Source organism: Xenopus laevis, chromosome 3S (genome assembly GCF_017654675.1).
Source record: "Xenopus laevis strain J_2021 chromosome 3S, Xenopus_laevis_v10.1, whole genome shotgun sequence".
Taxonomy (NCBI): domain Eukaryota; kingdom Metazoa; phylum Chordata; class Amphibia; order Anura; family Pipidae; genus Xenopus; species Xenopus laevis.
In genome coordinates this window covers 130678821-130698038 of record NC_054376.1, presented here as the reverse complement: position 1 = coordinate 130698038, position 19218 = coordinate 130678821, and the positions used below count along the sequence as shown (strand labels likewise).

General features: G+C 43.9%; 1 protein-coding gene across 7 annotated transcripts in view; it reads right to left on the bottom strand.

Moving 5' to 3' along the window:
• Nucleotides 1-201: 201 nt before the first annotated feature.
• Nucleotides 202-19218, bottom strand: part of LOC108703559 (disks large homolog 4) — a 78942-nt gene continuing 59925 nt past the window's right edge. For all 7 annotated transcript variants that reach the window (XM_041588988.1, XM_018239749.2, XM_041588989.1 and 4 more), the window contains 19 exons: nucleotides 16612-16665; nucleotides 15834-15884; nucleotides 15595-15719; nucleotides 14088-14257; nucleotides 13598-13734; nucleotides 13327-13471; nucleotides 12315-12453; nucleotides 11150-11306; nucleotides 10708-10810; nucleotides 8880-9000; nucleotides 8257-8427; nucleotides 7744-7774; nucleotides 7064-7088; nucleotides 4358-4405; nucleotides 3637-3738; nucleotides 3378-3550; nucleotides 1345-1454; nucleotides 1131-1222; nucleotides 202-980 (listed from right to left, as the gene is read on the bottom strand). In XM_041588988.1, coding sequence (XP_041444922.1) covers nucleotides 874-980; nucleotides 1131-1222; nucleotides 1345-1454; nucleotides 3378-3550; nucleotides 3637-3738; nucleotides 4358-4405; nucleotides 7064-7088; nucleotides 7744-7774; nucleotides 8257-8427; nucleotides 8880-9000; nucleotides 10708-10810; nucleotides 11150-11306; nucleotides 12315-12453; nucleotides 13327-13471; nucleotides 13598-13734; nucleotides 14088-14257; nucleotides 15595-15719; nucleotides 15834-15884; nucleotides 16612-16665 — 2061 coding nt within the window. In that variant the 3' untranslated portion in view covers nucleotides 202-873. The remainder of the gene's footprint in view (nucleotides 981-1130; nucleotides 1223-1344; nucleotides 1455-3377; nucleotides 3551-3636; nucleotides 3739-4357; nucleotides 4406-7063; nucleotides 7089-7743; nucleotides 7775-8256; nucleotides 8428-8879; nucleotides 9001-10707; nucleotides 10811-11149; nucleotides 11307-12314; nucleotides 12454-13326; nucleotides 13472-13597; nucleotides 13735-14087; nucleotides 14258-15594; nucleotides 15720-15833; nucleotides 15885-16611; nucleotides 16666-19218) is intronic.

Here is a 19218-nt window from a genome sequence, read left to right as displayed (position 1 = left end):
CTTGAGAATCCTTGAGTTGATTTGTTGGTCATTCCAGAGGTCTATTTTTTATGTTGACCATCAGAAATCATTTTAGGTTGCTCCGCTTGGTGCAAACTACTTCTAAAGAGCATCAGATGGGCGGGGGGTTATTTAATCAACACAAAGGGCAAGACCGGGGGAAATGTTTTAATTAAGTGAAAGAAAACCAAAGACAGCGAGTAAATATATAACATTTTATTTATCCACATAAAATAGTTTTATTTTTTTATTACTGTACTGAATGTTCTCTTCTGCCCGAGCCAGAATTCCCCTTCCCCTTACTCCTCTCCCTTGTGTGACTATTTGATTCTCCCCCTTATGAGAGGTGAGAGATTTTATTCTCATTATGAAAGGGGAGGAAAGAAAAGCTCTGAGACATTTGAGAATCTCCCGCCACATACTGCGGCAATCTTGTCCAAACTGAACCTCACTTCTTCTGTGTGCAGTATGGGGGCGATAACGGGGTCTCTGTCCATTAATCTAGACCCCCTCCTCCAGTGTAAGACGCATGCACAAGATAAACGCAGACAGCGAGATAAAAAACTGGACTAAAGTCTCTTTGTACACCAGGCCCCACCCACTGCACTGGGCGAGGCCAGAGAAAGCCCCACCCACTTCATACCGCAGGGGAAAGTCAGAAGGAAACCACTCCCCCAAGGAGCTGTGTAAAATCAGAAGAGCAGGAGTGGAGGATTTCACCCACGTTTAGAGATAAGGCACCCTGGAGAAGGGCGGCAAGTTGTAAAGGCCTTGGGGGGCATCCAAAGTGCCTTACTGTCCCCCGATGTAACACGCTCCGAGGGAAGGGGACACTCCGCTGGTTTCTGGTGGGTTTGAAGGTGGAGGCAGATTTTAAAGTCTCTCACGAGATGGAACCCAAATGTAGGGCCCTGAGAGGTCCTCGATAATCCCCTTAACTTTATGGTAGACCTCTTCAAAGCTATCCCCCTCCACCACCGCTGAAAGGAGAGAAAGGAAGGGCAATAGGAAAGGGGGGAAACAAAAGAACAGAGAGTGAGGCCAAGGGAGAGGAACTGAGGCTTGACCCCAATATTATTATATATACACTATTATATACATATATATATATATCGCCAGCAGTCTCTCACCTGAGAAACACTCTGTGAAGTCCTGCTCAAGCTTGGTGGCTCTCTCGTAGGTTTTTCTGGCTTGTTCCTCTGTTAAACGTTTGTTAATTTCTCTGTGGTGAAAAAAGAGACAGACTGGGGGTTAGAGACCACCGGAAAGAGAGAGAGAGGGACCATAAGGCAACACAGTGAGAGCAGCGAGAGGAGGAGGCACAAGACAGCAGGGGGTACTTACAGGATATTCTCCAGAGATTTGGGCCGTATAAAAATGGCAATTGCTTGGAGCTGTGCAGCCTGCAGGCGCCTTACTGCGTTAGCGGATACATCCAGAATGCAGTGCTTCCCCTGTTACAAGAGAAGAAGATGAATGAATCTGGGAAAAATCTGGAAAGGGTTAACAAAACTTCGACTCATAGGGGTCTGGAATAGAACTAGGACTCTGGAAGGAGGATGGTTACTAGACCTGTGATGGCAGGGAAATGGTTAATATAACTAGTGAATAGTTGATGGGGAAGGGTTAATTGAATTAGGGCTGGAAGAGCAAGAGTTAATTGAAGTTGGACTAGTGTGAGGTAATAGACTCTAGAAGGGGCATGTTTACTAGACATAGGATTCACAAAGAAAGGGTTAAAATAACTACTGGGCTCAGAAACGGGAAGGGTTAAGAGTTCTACTTAACAGAACAAGAATTAATACTGGCAGTGGGGAGGGAGATCCACAGAGCTCTGAGAAGGAAAGGGTAAATTGGAGGATAAGTAAGAACTCTGATTAAGGGTTTATATCAGGAGGATCAGTAGGATTCCGAGGAAGGGTTAATAGAAGGAAGTGTAGTAGTTCTATCAGAGTAAGGGTTAATAGGAGGAGGATGAGTAGGGCTTTGAGAGGAAGGGTTAATAGAAGAAGGACGAGTAGGGCACAGAGAGGAAGGGTTAATAGGAGAAGAATGAGTAGGGCATAGAGAGGAAGGGTTAATAGAAGGAGAATCAGTAGGGCTGTGAAATGAAGGGTTATTAGGAGGAGGATGAGTAGGGCAGTGAGAGGAAGGATGAGTATGATGAGTCAAATGGTTAATAGGAGGAGGAGGAGTATGATGAGTGGAAGAGTTAATATGATGAGTCAAAGGGTTAATAGGAGGAAGAGGTGGATGATAAGTGGAAGGGTTAATAGGATGAGTATGATGAGTCGAAGGGTTAATAGGAGGAGGATGAGTATGATGAGTGGAAGGGTTAATAGGATGAGTATGATGAGTCAAAGGGTTAATAGGAGGAGGATGAGTATGATGAGTGGAAGGATTAGTATGATGAGTCAAAGGGTTAATAGGAGGAGGATGAGTATGATGAGTGGAAGGATTAATAGGATGAGTATGATGAGTCAAAGGGTTAATAGGAGGATGAGTATGATGAATGGAAGGGTTCATAGGATGAGTATGATGAGTCAATGGGTTAATAGGAGGATGAGTATAATGAGTGGAAGGGTTAATAGGATGAGTATGATGAGTCAAAGGGTTAATAGGAGAAGGATGAGTATGATGAGTGGAAGGGTTAATAGGATAAGTATGATGAGTCAAAGGGTTAATAGGAGAAGGATGAGTATGATGAGTGGAAGGGTTAATAGGATGAGTATGCTGAATCGAAGGGTTAATAGGAGGAGGATGAGTATGATGCGAGGAAGGGTTAATAGGATGAGTATGATGAGTCAAAGGTTTAATAGGAGGAGGATGAGTATGATGAGTGGAAGGGTTAATAGGATGAGTATGATGAGTCAAAGGGTTAAATATAATCAGTATGATGAGTGGAAGGGTTAATAGGAGGAAGATGATGAGTGGAAGGGTTAATAGAAGGAGGAGGATTAGTGGAAGGGTTAATAGGAGGGGGAGGATGAGTGGAAGGGTTAATAGGAGGAGTATGATGAGTGGAAGGGTTAATAGGAGGACGAGTATGATGAGTGGAAGGGTTAATAGGAGGAGTATGATGAGTGGAAGGGTTAATAGGAGGCGTATGATGAGTGGAAGGGTTAATAGGAGGAGGAGTATGATGAGTGGAAGGGTTAATAGGAGGAGGAGTATGATGAGTGGAAGGGTTAATAGGAGGCGTATGATGAGTGGAAGGGTTAATAGGAGGAGGAGTATGATGAGTGGAAGGGTTAATAGGAGGAGGAGTATGATGAGTGGAAGGGTTAATAGGAGGAGGAGGAGTATGATGAGTGGAAGGGTTAATAGGAGGAGTATGATGAGTGGAAGTGTCAGTAGACATAAGGAGTAGTAGTTACCTGCTCGGCCACCTCCCTGACGCTCTGCACACTGGTGCCATACAGGTGCCCATTATACTGTCCCGCCTCAATGAATTTGTGGCTCTGAATGTCCTTTTCCATTTTCTCCCGAGAAGAAACAAAGTGATAATCTCTCCCGTCCACTTCATAATCCCTCTTGGGGCGGGTCGTGTCTGTGAGCCAATGAGAGGAGGACAGTAAGTACCTGAGTTACCCCAATAGTCCCCGCCCATTTCCCAGGTGAGTGGAAGATACGTACGTGGGACACAGGAGCCAAACTTGTCAGGGAATTCGGAGAGCAGGTCATCATTAACCCTGTCCTTCCCTGGGCCCAGGATTATAATAGGACGAGCATAATGCACTGGGGTGGACAGAGACAGGGGGATTAGTGACATATTCCGCCATTAATAAGAATTCATTTAGTTGGAACAAGGACAGAAGAAGACAAGTGTTTCTGGGAAAGTCTAACTATAACTGGTCAGGATGAAATGCCGGTGTTTGGGTTGGACATGGACATGCTGGCGGTAGTTTGGTTATAGTGGGTGGGGCTAGAGCTATACCTGTAACTATTGGCTGATCTACAAACATACTGGAGATACACAAAGATACTCTAAGGCTACTAAGGCCGGACTCAAGATACTCAATGGCCGGGAGCACCTAAAACCCTGAGGGTGTGTCATTTAACCAGTAACTCGTGAGTAACATGTTACTCTCCAACCCCTTGGATGTTACTCTCAGTGGTCTCAAAGCAGGAGATTATTATTGAATTCCAGGCTTGGAGGCAAGTTTTGTTGTATAATAACAGATGTACGGCCAGAGCCTCCTGTAGCTGCCAGTCCACATATGGGCTACCAATAGCCAATCACAGCCCTTATTTAGCATCTCCAAGAATTATTTTCATGCTTGTGTTGCTCCTAAACTTGTTGGGGACCCCTGACCCTTATATAGACAGACAGACTGACAGATAAAGGAACATGTACCTTCCATTTGAACCACAACCTCATAGCTCAGCACTGTCTCCTCTCGACCTATTGGAAAGTAAGAGCTGTTAGTGAGTATGAACTACTTGGGGGTAGGAGCACTGGACAGTATAGGAAAAGCAGAGATGGCAGTTGGGGATAGGAGCACTAAACAGTAGAGGAAAAGCAGAGATGACAGTTGGGGATAGGAGCACTGGACGGTAGAGGGATAGCAGAGATGGCAGTTGGGGATAGGAGCACCGGACAGTATGGGAATAGCAGAGATGGCAGTTGGGAATAGGAGCACCGGACAGTGGAGGAAAAGCAGAGATGGCAGTTGGGGATAGGAGCACTGGGCAATATAGGAAAAGCAGAGTTGGCAGTTGGGGATAGGAGCACTGGACAGTAGAGAAATAGCAGAGATGGCAGTTGGGGATAGAAGCACTGGACAGTATAGGAAAAGCAGAGTTGACAGTTGGGGATAGGAGCACTGGACAACAGAGGAATAGCAGAACTAGCAGTTGGGGATAGGAGCACTGGACAGTAGAGGAAAAGCAGAGTTGGCAGTTGGGGATAGGAGCAATGGACAGTAGAGGAATAGCAGAAATGGCAGTTGAAGATAGGAGCACTGGACAGTTGAGACTCTTTAAGGAAGCTAAGTAATTAATATAATAAGGAATAGCAGAGATGGTGGTAACACAAATGGGCTGCCGAGAGATCAAAAGTTTCTCAAAGAGTCCCCATAATACAGTTACTCAGCATTTTCTAACAAGAAAAAGTGCAATTCACACCATACAACAGGTTGGTAATAGTCGTGCAGGAGAGAGTAGAGATGCACCATTAGAGGGTTGAGCTAAGACTGGCTTCAGGTTCTTGTGATACTAAGGAAGAGGCTTTGATGTTGTTAGTCACCCACAGTCAAACACAGAAAATGAGGAGCTGATTGCAACACAGGCTAAGACTAACCACAAAACTATTTGTAAGTATAATAATAGTGAAAAGATGCAAGTTGAGAGCGTGGCTCCATTAAATATTGGCAATAATTTGTTTATAAGGATGCAAAAAAGACAAATGTGCTTAATCATTTATTTTCTTCACTGTATACTACTGAGAAATCAGAGCTTCAACACCGACCTGATAAGGGGACTGATGGCTCTGCTTAATCTAGTCAGTGGTAAATGAAATCAGTATGTGGTATGCAAAATTACTGTGTACAAAAATGATGTGAACAAGGCAATGGAGCCAGATGAAATACAGCCTTTGGGTATTTAGAAAGTTCTGTTTAGTTGATTTTTATAGACTTGCTTTCATCTGGTATGGTATTTGTGGATTGGAGGAAAGTTCATGTAATTCCTATATTTAAACAATGTCAGCCTGGCAATTATAGGCCAGTAAGTCTGACATCTGAGGGAGGGGCAATTTAATTGAAATTTTACTAAGGGATCACATTCAGTATTATTTTTATTTATTTATTGTTAACCCTTAACAATATATGTTAAATATTTAGTTATGGTATGTTACTTTGGCAAAAGGAATCATTCATTTAATCTACGTTTGAGAAAGCCATTCAGTATTTTAGATAATGATAAAGATGACCCAACATAAAACCTATTCAAAAGATTTCATATTAAGGTACAACTGTTGTAGAAAACCAACAGAAACATATTCCTTGAATGTACTTCGTAAAGGGTCATATCCATATGATAAAGCCACGAAAATATCTAGAGAAGGTGGGTTGACACCATGTCCGGTGCTATAGTGAAGCCCATCGATGAGTCCCAGTAAGTGAAGAAGATAAAGCTTGAATCATTGAGTATGACATACAGACACTTAGGTCTCAATTTTCCCAATGACAAGATAATCTCAGTATGTTCCTTGCTTTAAATAATTTGGCCCAAGGAGATGACTATAAAGGGCTGGGAGATGCCAAGTACTGCATCATGAGGGGGATCTGCAAACTGCCATTGGGAAACAATGACAGGAAATAATATATATTTAGTATTATTTACAAGATTCTAAAGTCTCAATTTATCAGAATTATTACACAGGTACATAACTGTAGACAATATGAAGACTATGTCTATGAACCTCTATATAATATGAAGAGGAATGAAGACCATCTATCCCAGAGTTTAGAGAACCCACACATTGTCCTTGATGTGCCACACTTATGGAAAGGACCACAGAATGATCATCCAATTACAACAAAACACTAATCCCGGCCAATAAAAGACTTGTGGGAAACAAGGCTACAATGTGCATTATATTTAGGCAACAGCACTGCTCCACCAGTAGGTTCTAGGCCAGGGACATGGACAATGTCAACTTTATTTGCTCATGGGATCCCAACAATGCCTGAATAACAAAAGCTTGTATGCACATTACTACTATAAAGAATCTCAAATTTGTAGCTGATCATAGACTTGGTCAAGCCAGTAGCATAATTCAATGGCAGTATCCCATGTACATGCTAAGGGAACTGTGAGAACTCCTGGGGCTCTATCATGGTCGTTAACTCTATCACAGTTACCATTGGCCTCAGGTATCTCAGCAGTCCATTTGCATTTGTGCCATTGAAAAGTAGGGAAAGAGTTGTGTTCCTAGACTGAACATCCATAGCTGGGGAGGAACAAGAAGGGAACAGCTGAATGGGAGGGTTGGTAGCAGGAGAACAGGAGAAGGAGGAGGACATAGGCTTGGGATGAGGGAGCAGCAGAAGATACCTACTCTGAGACCCTCCTGAGCTTCGGTCCTGTGCAGCAAGAAAGTAAAATACAGAGAGAGCAAAGGAAAGAGAATGAAAGGGACAGACAGATACAACAGAGACAGAAAGACAGACAGACCAAGCATGCAGAGAGAACTGTGGGAACAGGCACACATTAACGTTGAAAACACCGATATTTGCAGTAGACCTTGTCATAACAGTTTAAAAGGGCAGCATACACTCGTGAAATGTTTTCTGCTTATTATTTTATTTTAAAATACTAAAAAATCAGTATAAACAATATCTTCCCTGAGTTGCTGCCTTTGTTTCAGGTTTACAGATAAGGAAGAGTCCATTATACAGGGGTGTACTGTATATGTGACTGTTAATAGGATTAATAACGTATCGTCCTCCCACATTTGCTCTGAAGGACAAAGGAAGTCAGAAAAATGAAGGTACTTTTAGTGTTACTGTTCTGCACGGTGTATATTGCCCCATTATAGGGAAAACATGGCTGTTTGGTGCAGAGTTTATCTCTGCCTTTAATTATTGTACCCTAATATGATATTATGATGGTATAACTAAATAAGCACAGAGCGTTCTTTCAATGTACATAAGGCAGAATGCAGTGAGGCAGCAGCCCCCAATGTCTCCCAACACAACTACATAAACACAAAATACCACAACATAATACACATCTTACCTTCAGTCGAGACCATTCTCTCCTCTCAACCCTATAACATTAGGAGAAAGAAATGGGTGTAAGGGACACGCAGAAGGGTAGCACAGCATTGTGTTGTATGAGTAACTGGGTTGTAACATTAACATAAGTTGTGTTGAACAGTAAGTTGCATTGGCTATTGACAAGTTGCACAAGTGTCAGATATTGTCAAGGAGACTTGGCAAGTGTGGCCTATTGTTGATTTCTGGGCAGTGTTAGACATGATGGATAATGTTCTGTAGAACCAGATATTATTGAAATAAGTTGAACAACCTTAAGTATTGTTTATTGGGCTGCAATCCAGATGTTTATCAAGTTAGTTTGCTGTAGAAGACTTTGCATTCTGGTGAGGTCCATAACTACCTGAACTAAGTTCTGAAGAGGCCTCCATAGTAGCTACAATGACCTACTGCCATTTCTCTTGATTGTAGCCTTTGCTTGGGACTGTTCCATTCTATGCCGGATTGAAGCCGAAATGTACTTAGTTCTACCCACCTGTTCTTGCTGGGGATGAATCCAATCTCCTCCCCCTCTGGCAGAACACGGCGGGCTTGCCACCACTCTTCATCTGTCGCATCGATGACTTGGAGGATGTCCCCAAACTTAAAGCTGAGAGCCTGGCTCAGGAAGCCACAGTCCCGGGTCTTGTCATAGTCAAAAAGTGCCCTGCAAGAGCCCCATGGGGAAGGAAAAAGGAGGATATAAGGATGGTGGAGAGAAGGGATACACATAAGGCAATCAGATGTCTGCGTGCAAGAAGAAAAGTATAATAAACTAAGATGTACCAAGATCCAGGTCTATTAGAGGCGCACTGATGGGAGCAAAGAGAGGAAGACCACCGAGGTAATGGGGGATAACATAAAAGACATCTTTTAGTGAATTGTAACACCACTCCCACTACCTTCTGATGCATCTGTGTGACCAACACAACACTCCTATCTAACCCATCATCACTGCTTCTGACTACCACAACCCTCCTTTATGGCAACTAGCTGCCCTGGGTGGCCATTCACCAACCTCCCAACCAACCAACCTTCTAGTGTATCTCACCAGCCCCTCTTACATCTAATCCTCCTTCCTGACAAACATCTTTAGATGGCCCATGGATGGTGTCTCACCTGATGTAGAAGCCTCTCTTTGCACCATTGGCATTGTGCAGAGAAGCACTTCCAGAGCCCAGACTGCTGTTCATCAGCTGCTCCCGTAGATCGTGAATTTTGGCTTCAAACCTGCTGTACTCTGGGGACAAAACATGGAAGTCCTGTGATTTCGGTACCCAATATAAGTTAGGTCAGTCCCTGCTTTGGGTTGATCATTCAGTACTTTATAAATAAATGGGGAAATGGTCTCCAAACCATTTCTAAGTCATTAAATGATCCAGTTTGTATGAAATTCAATTTTGTGTTAGAATAATGAAGTACATAACACAGCATCCTAGAGCAACTCAAAAGACTACTCTAGGTAGTAACCCCCTACACGCCTTGGTGGATCCCAAAGCTGTTAGCCCCACGATTATGAACCCTTAGAGTATCTTCATATAGGATCTACTTTATGATCCACTAGCTAATCCTCATCCATGGTTTCTCACTTCGTCTCCAACCTCTAGGTTTCCTCACCCCCAGACTCTAGCTCACGCCCAACCAGGCCCAGACTGGCAATCTGCGGGTTCTGGCAAATGCCAGAGAGGCTGCTATAAGGTCCCATAGAAAGTCAGTATTTAGTGGGCTGGTGGGGGCTGTTTGGGCCTCTATGTGGGCTGATTGGGCCTTCATGTACCTGAAATGCTAGGGCCTATTTTAATTCTCAGTCCAGACCTGCACCAAACCTCTTCATGAGGGGGATTCATGAAAAAGTCTGTAAGTTCACCCCAACACTTTAAACCTATGGAGGTAGACACTTGGCACAGGGACTAACATCACTGGATGGGATACACTAGTAGCTGATAAAGAATAGTCTTTCAGCAGGTCTATACATAGACCTTATTTTTCAGAAGGTAACAGTGCAGGAAAGGAGCCTCTTTACAATCCAACCCTTCTTCTTCCCCTTTCCGAGGTAACACCAGATAGGGACAGCAACTTATGTCCATTTTGTTTTCGAAAATCCCTACATTGTAAAGATAATGGCACCCATGTCATGAGTTTGACCTAAACTCAGTTTAGAAATGGAGAATATGTGATCTAATGACAAACTCAAAAAAGGGTCAGTGTTCCCTGGAGGTGGATACTCATGTGGGCCTCAAGCACCATCATTCCTAGATTCATCTCATCTTCTTTCCTTAAATAACTGCCCTTCTTGCTACTGATTAAATGTATCACTTATAGCTGGGGTCCCATCATTTTATGGCCAACGCATGAATGTGAGCGCACTAATGAGAGTTCAAACCAGAGCAGCATGGATTTCACTGGAATTTATTCTTGAAATCCATCCTGTTTCTTTTGCTTAAATCGCTGGCCTAGTTCAATACCCTGTGGGTTGGACAAGGACATTAAAGGCCGATGATACAGCAGTTTAAACCATTTAATTCCCGGTACATCCCGGAGCTACTGCCCTACAATAATAATATAACTGCTCTCTGCATTAGATCAGGGGTGCAGCTTAGATTTATCCTTTACTGATTTCCCAGCTATAGAGAAGGAAAAGCCCTAAAAATGAGTTGAAATGGAACAATTCAGGAGGGATTATCCTTTAGGATATGATGAGCACTAACTCAGTAAGGAATTCAAACCCAAAGAGACTTGTGTGCTGTAGAGTCAGAAGAAAAGACTGGAAAAGTCTTTGGGGTTTTTGGGAATCCTTTCCACTCATGGAGGAAAATCTCAAACAATATTTGTACTGGGTCAACTCACATACAAAATATGTCTAGTAAGAACTCAATGGACTTTATAAAGGTCAGAAGAGTTAGAGTTTGGCCACAGCCAAATAGTCAGCAAGACAACAAGCACTTACCTTCTGGTTTATATTGGGCTATGATAGTAACTGTCTGTCCTGCGTTCTTCAAAGCAAGTGCAGCCTGTTCATGTGTAGCACTCCTCAAGTCTACTCCATTCACCTGATGGGACAACATAAGCCTGAGCTCTTTAAGTAGATAGGGGAAGGGACAGACATAAGACTGTACTGGGGGATAAGCTTGAGTTCTTTATGTAGATGTAGGGGAAGGTTGTACAGGAGAAGGAATGAGTCTGGGCCCTTTAGAGAAGACTAGATGGAACCAACATAACAGACTGAGGAAGGAAATAAGGCTGAGGCAGATGATAGAGACATACTGTAGATCAGGACTATAGTGGGAAAGACACTTGTATCTTCTCTTGTATCTACTGTTTCTGGTTCATAGTTGTAGTTCACACCTCAAGAAATGATGTAACTGCTCAACTATAGTTTAGTTACTTACAGACATGATCTGGTCTCCCTTTCTAAGGGCTCCGCTAAGGTCGGCTGGTCCCCCGGCCAGAATAAATGAGATAAAGATCCCTTCTCCATCTTCTCCTCCGACAATATTAAATCCCAGGCCAGTAGATCCACGGTGTATGACAATTCTGCGAGGTTCCCTGTAAGAACCACAAAAAGGTTCAGCAATAGTTACACAGAGGGGCCACCAAGTAACCAGTGACCCGTGGTCCTTAAAGGGATTATGTGATGATTATTATGATGTAGTTTTTATTTCTATATAACACTGTTTACACTGCAAATAATTCACTGTACAATATAAAATGTCATTCCTGAAGCAGCAAGTGTATTTAGTTGTAATATTGGTGTGTAGGTGCATCTCAGGTCATTTTGCCTGGTCATGTGATTTCAGAAAGAGACAGCACTTTAGGATGGAACTGCTTTCTGGCAGGCTGTTGTTTCTCCTACTCAATGTAACAATGTGTCTCAGTGGGACCTGGATTTTACTATTGAGTGTTGTTCTTAGATCTACCAGGCAGCTGTTATCTTGTGTTAGGGAGCTGCTATCTGGTTACCTTCCCATTGTTCTGTTGTTAGTAAGGATGCACTGAATCCAGGATTCGGTTTGGGATTCGGCCAGAATTCAGCTTTTTTCAGCAGGATTCAGATTTGGCCGGCCGAACCGAATCCTAATTTGCATATTTGCATATGCAAATTAGGGGTGAGTGGGAAATCGCATTACTTTTTGTCACAAATCAAGGAAGTAAAAAATGTTTTCCCCTTCTCACCTCTAATTTGCATATGCGTATGCAAATTAGGATTCTGAATGGTTTGGTATTCAGCCGAATCATTCACAAAGGATTTGGGGGGTGGCCAAATCCAAAATAGTGGATTTGGTGCATCCCTAGTTGTTAGGCTGCTTGGGGGGGTGTCATATGACTTCAACTGAAGTTTATCAGAGCACAAGTCACATAACTAGGGGCAGCTGGGAAACAATATGACAATGTTTCTAGCCCCATGTAAGATTTCAAAACTAAACTAAACCATTTGCTTTTTTGAATTCTGCTGGAGCAGCAATATTAACTGATGTGTTTGGAAAAAAACACGTTTTCCTGGGCAATATCCCTTTAAATGACATGGCCCCTCCCCCTGTCTGTCCTATTGCTCACCTGGGAACCTCCTCTTCTCCCATCAGCTCCTTGGGAATGGGGGAATACCGCCTGGGGGACGTCGGGGTCATTATCGGTGCATATTCAGGGCCCAGGTAACTCGGGTGACAGAGGTCACTGTCCAACTGCTGGGAGTAGGCTGGAGACAAATAATGGGGAAAATGAAAAAACAGCAAAGAGGGGCAGAGAAGGGCACAAAATAAAAGGGGAGGGGCACCAAATAAAAGAGGAGGGGCACCAAATAAAAGGGGAGTTGGAACAAAATAAATAGGAAGAGACACACAACAAAAGGGGAGGGGCACCAAATAAAAGGGGAGGGACACAAAATAAAAGGGGAGTTGGAACAAAATAAAAGGGGAGGGACACACAACAAAAGGGGAGGGTCACAAAATAAAAGGGATGGGGCACCAAATAAAAGGGATGGGGCACCAAATAAAAGGGGAGGGACACAAAATAAAAGGGGAGTTGGAATAAAATAAAAGGGGAGGGACATACAACAAAAAGGGAGGGCACCAAAAAAGGGGAGGGCACCAACTAAAAGGGGAGGGGCACACAATAAAAGGGGAGGTGCACAAAATAAAAGGGAGGGACATAAAATAAAAGGGGAGGGGCACAAAATAAAAGAGCAGGGCACAAAATAAAAGGGGAGGGCACAAATTAAAAGGGATGGGGCACAAATTAAAAGGGATGGGGTACAAAATAAAAGGGGAGGGCACAAAATAAAAGGTGAGGGGCACAAAATAAAATGCGAGGGCACAAAATAAAAGGGATGGGGCACAAAATAAAAGGGAGGGGCACAAAATAAAAGGGAGGGGCACAAAATAAAAGGGATGGAGCACAAAATAAAAGGGGAGGAGCAGAATTGGGCAAAGGACGTTAGAATGGCTCTCTGACAAGCGACCAATGAGAGAGGGGGTGTAGGAAGAATGAGTGGGTGCTAGAGGCACCCAAGGGAAGAGACAGAGTGAGGAAAGAGAAGGACAAAGAGACATATGGACAGACAGGCCCTTACAGGTGGTGATATCAGGTGGAGCGTAGGAATCATTGAGATAGACGTTGGTTGGCTTGGCCACCTTGAGGTACACAATATCCGAGGTGTTCTTCAGAGCAGCCACCGCATCCTCATGCATGACATCTTCTAAACCCACGTTATTCACCTGCTCACGTAAAACACAGGCTCTGAGTACTAGGGATGGGGGGCATGGAGTTCTGGAAGGGGGGGATACTGAGAAGAAAACAATTATTTGGGAGAAGTGATGAGACGAATAGAGAAAAGTTCTCACCGCAAGGATCTTGTCTCCGATTTGTAGGCGCAGGTCCTTGTGTGCCGCTCCCCCCTCAATGATCTTGGTGACGTAGATACTGTTATCCCCTGGGATGTGCTGATTGCCCACTCCCCCAGCAATGCTAAAGCCCAGACCTGCAGGAGGAACGCAGAAGATTATACCACACACTAGAGATGTTGGAGAGAGTCTCAAGCCTTCTTAAATCATCTCCCACCTCCTCAATAAAGACAGTGTCCAGGGAACCAATTGTGATTAGTTAATAACCCCTTTGGTCCATCGTGATGGAACATTCCAACCATAAAGACTAGGGCCCCAAGCAACCAGCACCTGACCATCATGGGGGACTTCTGGAACATTCCAAGTCAAAGAGCTGTTGTGTTTTCACCCCATTGAGCAGATCATGTTGGAACAGTCGGACAAGAATCCCAACCAAGAGACACAGAACATTCAACAGTTATATTAGTGCCACTATTTCTATGTCCCCCACCTTTGGGTCCCTTGATAAGTTTGATCTCGATGATTTTCTCAGAAGCGGGTTTTCTGCGCATCACGTATAGACGCACGATGGATCCGGCGTCCTTCAGAGCTTCCACCGCAATACTGTGAGTAACCTCCCTCACATCCACGTCATTCACAAACAGTATGCTGTCATTCACCCTAATGGGGCAACAGCAAGAGGGGTAATTGCATGAGTATATAGTGAACCCCCTACTGTAAATGATTAGGATATTAGAAGTCACTGAGGGGTTCTGTGACCATATAAAGGCACAAGACTGCAGGCTGAGTTATACAGGGAACTCTGAGTATCACTCATGTATTATAAGGGATAATGTACCCCCTACTGTAAATGATAAGGATATTAGAAGTCACTGAGGGGTTGTTCTGTGACCATATAAAGGCACAAGGCTGCAGGCTGAGTTATACAGGGAACTCTGAGTATCACTCATGTATTATAAGGGATAATGTACCCCCTACTGTAATGATAAGGATATTAGAAGTCACTGAGGGGTTGTTCTGTGACCATATAAAGACACAAGGCTGCAGGCTGAGTTATACAGGGAACTCTGAGTATCACTCATGTATTATAAGGGATAATGTACCCCCTACTGTAAATGATAAGGATATTAGAAGTCACTGAGGGGTTGTTCTGTGACCATATAAAGGCACAAGGCTGCAGGCTGAGTTATACAGGGAACTCTGAGTATCACTCATGTATTATAAGGGATAATGTACCCCCTACTGTAAATGATAAGGATATTAGAAGTCACTGAGGGGTTGTTCTGTGACCATATAAGACACAAGGCTGCAGGCTGAGTTATACAGGGAACTCTGAGTATCACTCATGTATTATAAGGGATAATGTACCCCCCTACTGTAAATGATAAGGATATTAGAAGTCACTGAGGGGTTGTTCTGTGACCATATAAAGGCACAAGGCTGCAGGCTGAGTTATACAGGGAACTCTGAGTATCACTCATGTATTATAAGGGATAATGTACCCCCTACTGTAAATGATAAGGATATTAGAAGTCACTGAGGGGTTGTTCTGTGACCATATAAAGGCACAAGGCTGCAGGCTGAGTTATACAGGGAACTCTGAGTATCACTCATGTATTATAAGGGATAATGTACCCCCTACTGTAAATGATAAGGATATTAGAAGTCACTGAGGGGTTGTTCTGTGACCATATATAGGACACAGGCTGCAGGCTGAGTTATACAGGGAACTCTGAGTATCACTCATGTATTATAAGGGATAATGTACCCCCTACTGTAAATGATAAGGATATTAGAAGTCACTGAGGGTTGTTCTGTGACCATATAAAGGCACAAGGCTGCAGGCTGAGTTATACAGGGAACTCTGAGTATCACTCATGTATTATAAGGGATAATGTACCCCCTACTGTAAATGATAAGGATATTAGAAGTCACTGAGGGGTTGTTCTGTGACCATATAAAGACACAAGGCTGCAGGTTAATTTAGTATCAGTTACCTGAGACGCCCGTCCTGAGCAGCAGCTCCCCCTGGAATGATCTTGGTGATGAAGATACTGGGGTCGTCCCCTACATGGGGATTATCGGTGCCGCCAGCGATGCTGAACCCTAAACCTGAATTACCCTAGAGGAGGAATGAGAGGGAAGAAATGATAAAAGAAAGTGGGAAGGAGAGAATGGGGATGTGACAGTGAGAGGGTGAGACTAGAGGAATATATATAATATATGGGACTCTCACTCTCTCTAATGTGATCTCTTCATATTCCATTTCAGCTTCTGTTCCATTCACCTGTAAACACAAAAGAATAAACGTATTAAATATATTTATTCTCTATTCTGTATCACCCTGCAGGGGGCGGGACTCCTTCTGTCTGTGTCAATATATCACCCTGCAGGGGGAGGGACTCTCCTTCTGTCTGTGTCACTGTATCACCCTGCAGGGGGAGGGACTCTCCTTCTGTCTGTGTCACTGTATCACCCTGCAGGGGGAGGGACTCTCCTTCTGTCTGTGTCACTGTATCACCCTGCAGGGGGAGGGACTCTCCTTCTGTCTGTGTCACTGTATCACCCTGCAGGGGGCGGGACTCTCCTTCTGTCTATCTCACTGTATCACCCTGCAGGGGGAGGGACTCTCCTTCTGTCTGTGTCACTGTATCACCCTGCAAGGGGAGGGACTCTCCTTCTGTCTGTGTCACTGTATCACCCTGCAGGGGGAGGGAGTCTCCTTCTGTCTGTGTCACTGTATCACCCTGCAGGGGGAGGGACTCTCCTTCTGTCTGTGTCACTGTATCACCCTGCAGGGGGAGGGACCCTCCTTCTGTCTGTGTCACTGTATCACCCTGCAGGGGGCGGGACTCTCCTTCTGTCTGTGTCACTGTATCACCCTGCAGGGGGCGGGACTCTCCTTCTGTCTGTGTCACTGTATCACCCTGCAGGGGGAGGGACTCTCCTTCTGTCTGTGTCACTGTATCACCCTGCAGGGGGCGGGGCAGATAGATTACATTGGTATTACTCACATATGCCGGTGCTTCCAGTGTATCTGCATTTACAATGACAGGGGGAGAACTGGCCTAGAGAAAGAGAAATTCAGAGCGTTACTATGGCCTATTGGCCAGGCCAATAAAATACCGGCCCAGTGGCAACTCTAGTGACAAATCAGCATTCGACTCACGTAGTCGCACACAAACCTCATGTCTATTGTGAGACCTGCTCTCTGCAGCAGCATCTATCCGTCTGTCTGTCTGTCTGTGTCTGTCTGTGTCTGTCTGTCTGTCTGTAATCCTCCGTCTGTCTATTTCTCTGTCTGTATGTGTCTGTCTCTCTATTTGTTTCTATGTCTGTCAGTATTTGGATTATTTCTATAAAATGGAGTCTATGGGAGACAGCCTTTCTGTAATTCAGAGCTTTCTGGATAACGGGTTTGTGGATATGAATAATTGTACATGTCAGACGAGGCAAGTATATGTCAGTATGTGTTTCCCAGTAATTATAGACACGCATATCACAATATATTCCATCAAAATGAAACATTCGTGCCCAAATATTAACCCCTACTGACTGGGGGACCCCCAGGATACGGTGAAATACTGAGATGACGCCACTGGGTGATGTTGCACTGGATCCCCCCGGATACGTCACAGGGACAAGATGAGTCGCCAAGGAACAGAACAGAGGCAGTTGCCATGGATACGGAAATAAATATGGAGATTAAACTGTAGTGGGAACAGGTGGGAGGTGCACGGGCCCCGTAAATAAACGTTTAGATCGACAAATCGCCTTGTCTCCCCGACATTTCTCTGGCCAATCACAATCCACTGCATACAATTATATCCCAGTATAGCCCAATACTTTATATCCCAGTCCATCCCAGTATAGCCCAATACTTTATATCCCAGTCCATCCCAGTATAGCCCAATCCACTGTATATCCCAGTCCATCTCAGTATAGTTCAATACTTTATATCCCAGTCCATCTCAGTATAGCCCAGTACTTTATATCCCAGTCCATCCCAGTATAGCCCAGTACTTTATATCCCAGTCCATCCCAGTATAGCCCAGTACTTTATATCCCAGTCCATCCCAGTATAGCCCAATACTTTATATCCCAGTCCATCCCAGTATAGCCCAGTACTTTATATCCCAGTCCATCCCAGTATAGCCCAGTACTTTATATCCCAGTCCATTCCAGTATATCCCAATACTTTATATCCCAGTCCATTCCAGTATAGCCCAATACTTTATATCCCAGTCCATTCCAGTATAGCCCAATACTTTATATCCCAGTCCATCTCAGTATAGCCCAATACTTTATATCCCAGTCCATTCCAGTATAGCACAATACTCTTTATCCCAGTCCATCCCAGTATAGCCCAATCCACTGTATATCCCAGTCCATCTCAGTATAGCCCAATACTTTATATCCCAGTCCATCCCAGTATAGCCCAGTACTTTATATCCCAGTCCATCCCAGTATAGCCCAGTACTTTATATCCCAGTCCATTCCAGTATAGCCCAATACTTTATATCCCAGTCCATCCCAGTCCATCCCAGTATAGCCCAATACTTTATATCCCAGTCTATCCCAGTATAGCCCAATACTTTATATCCCAGTGTATCCCAGTATAGCCCAATACTTTATATCCCAGTCCATCCCAGTATAGCCCAATCCACTGTATATCCCAGTCCATCTAAGTATAGCTCAATACTTTATATCCCAGTCCATCCCAGTATAGTCCAATACTTTTATATCTCAGTCCATCCCAATATAGCACAATACTTTATATCCCAGTCCATCCCAGTATAGCCCAGTACTTTATATCCCAGTCCATCCCAGTATAGCCCAATACTTTATATCCCAGTCCATTCCAGTATAGCACAATACTCTATATCCCAGTCCATCCCAGTATAGCCAATACTTCATATCCCAGTCCATCCCAGTATAGCCCAATCCACTGTATATCCCAGTCCATCTCAGTATAGCCCAATACTTTATATCCCAGACCATCCCAGTATAGTCCAATACTTTTATATCCCAGTCCATCCCAATATAGCACAATACTTTATATCCCAGTCCATCCCAGTATAGCCCAGTACTTTATATCCCAGTCCATCCCAGTATAGCCCAGTACTTTATATCCCAGTCCATTCCAGTATAGCCCAATACTTTATATCCCAGTCCATCCCAGTATAGTACAATGCTTTATTTCCCAGTCTATCCCAGTATAGCCCAATACTTAATATCCCAGTCCATCCCAGTATAGCCCAATACTTTATATCCCAGTCCATCCCAGTATAGCCCAATACTTTATATCCCAGTCTATCCCAGTATAGTCCAATACTTTATATCCCAGTCCATCCCAGTATAGCCCAATACTTTATATCCCAGTCCATCCCAGTATAGCCCAATACTTTATAGCCCAGTCTATCTCAGTATAGCCCAGTACTTTATATCCCAGTCCATCCCAGTATAGCCCAGTACTTTATATCCCAGTCCATTCCAGTATAGCCCAATACTTTATATCCCAGTCCATCCCAGTATAGTACAATGCTTTATTTCCCAGTCTATCCCAGTATAGCCCAATACTTAATATCCCAGTCCATCCCAGTATAGCCCAATACTTTATA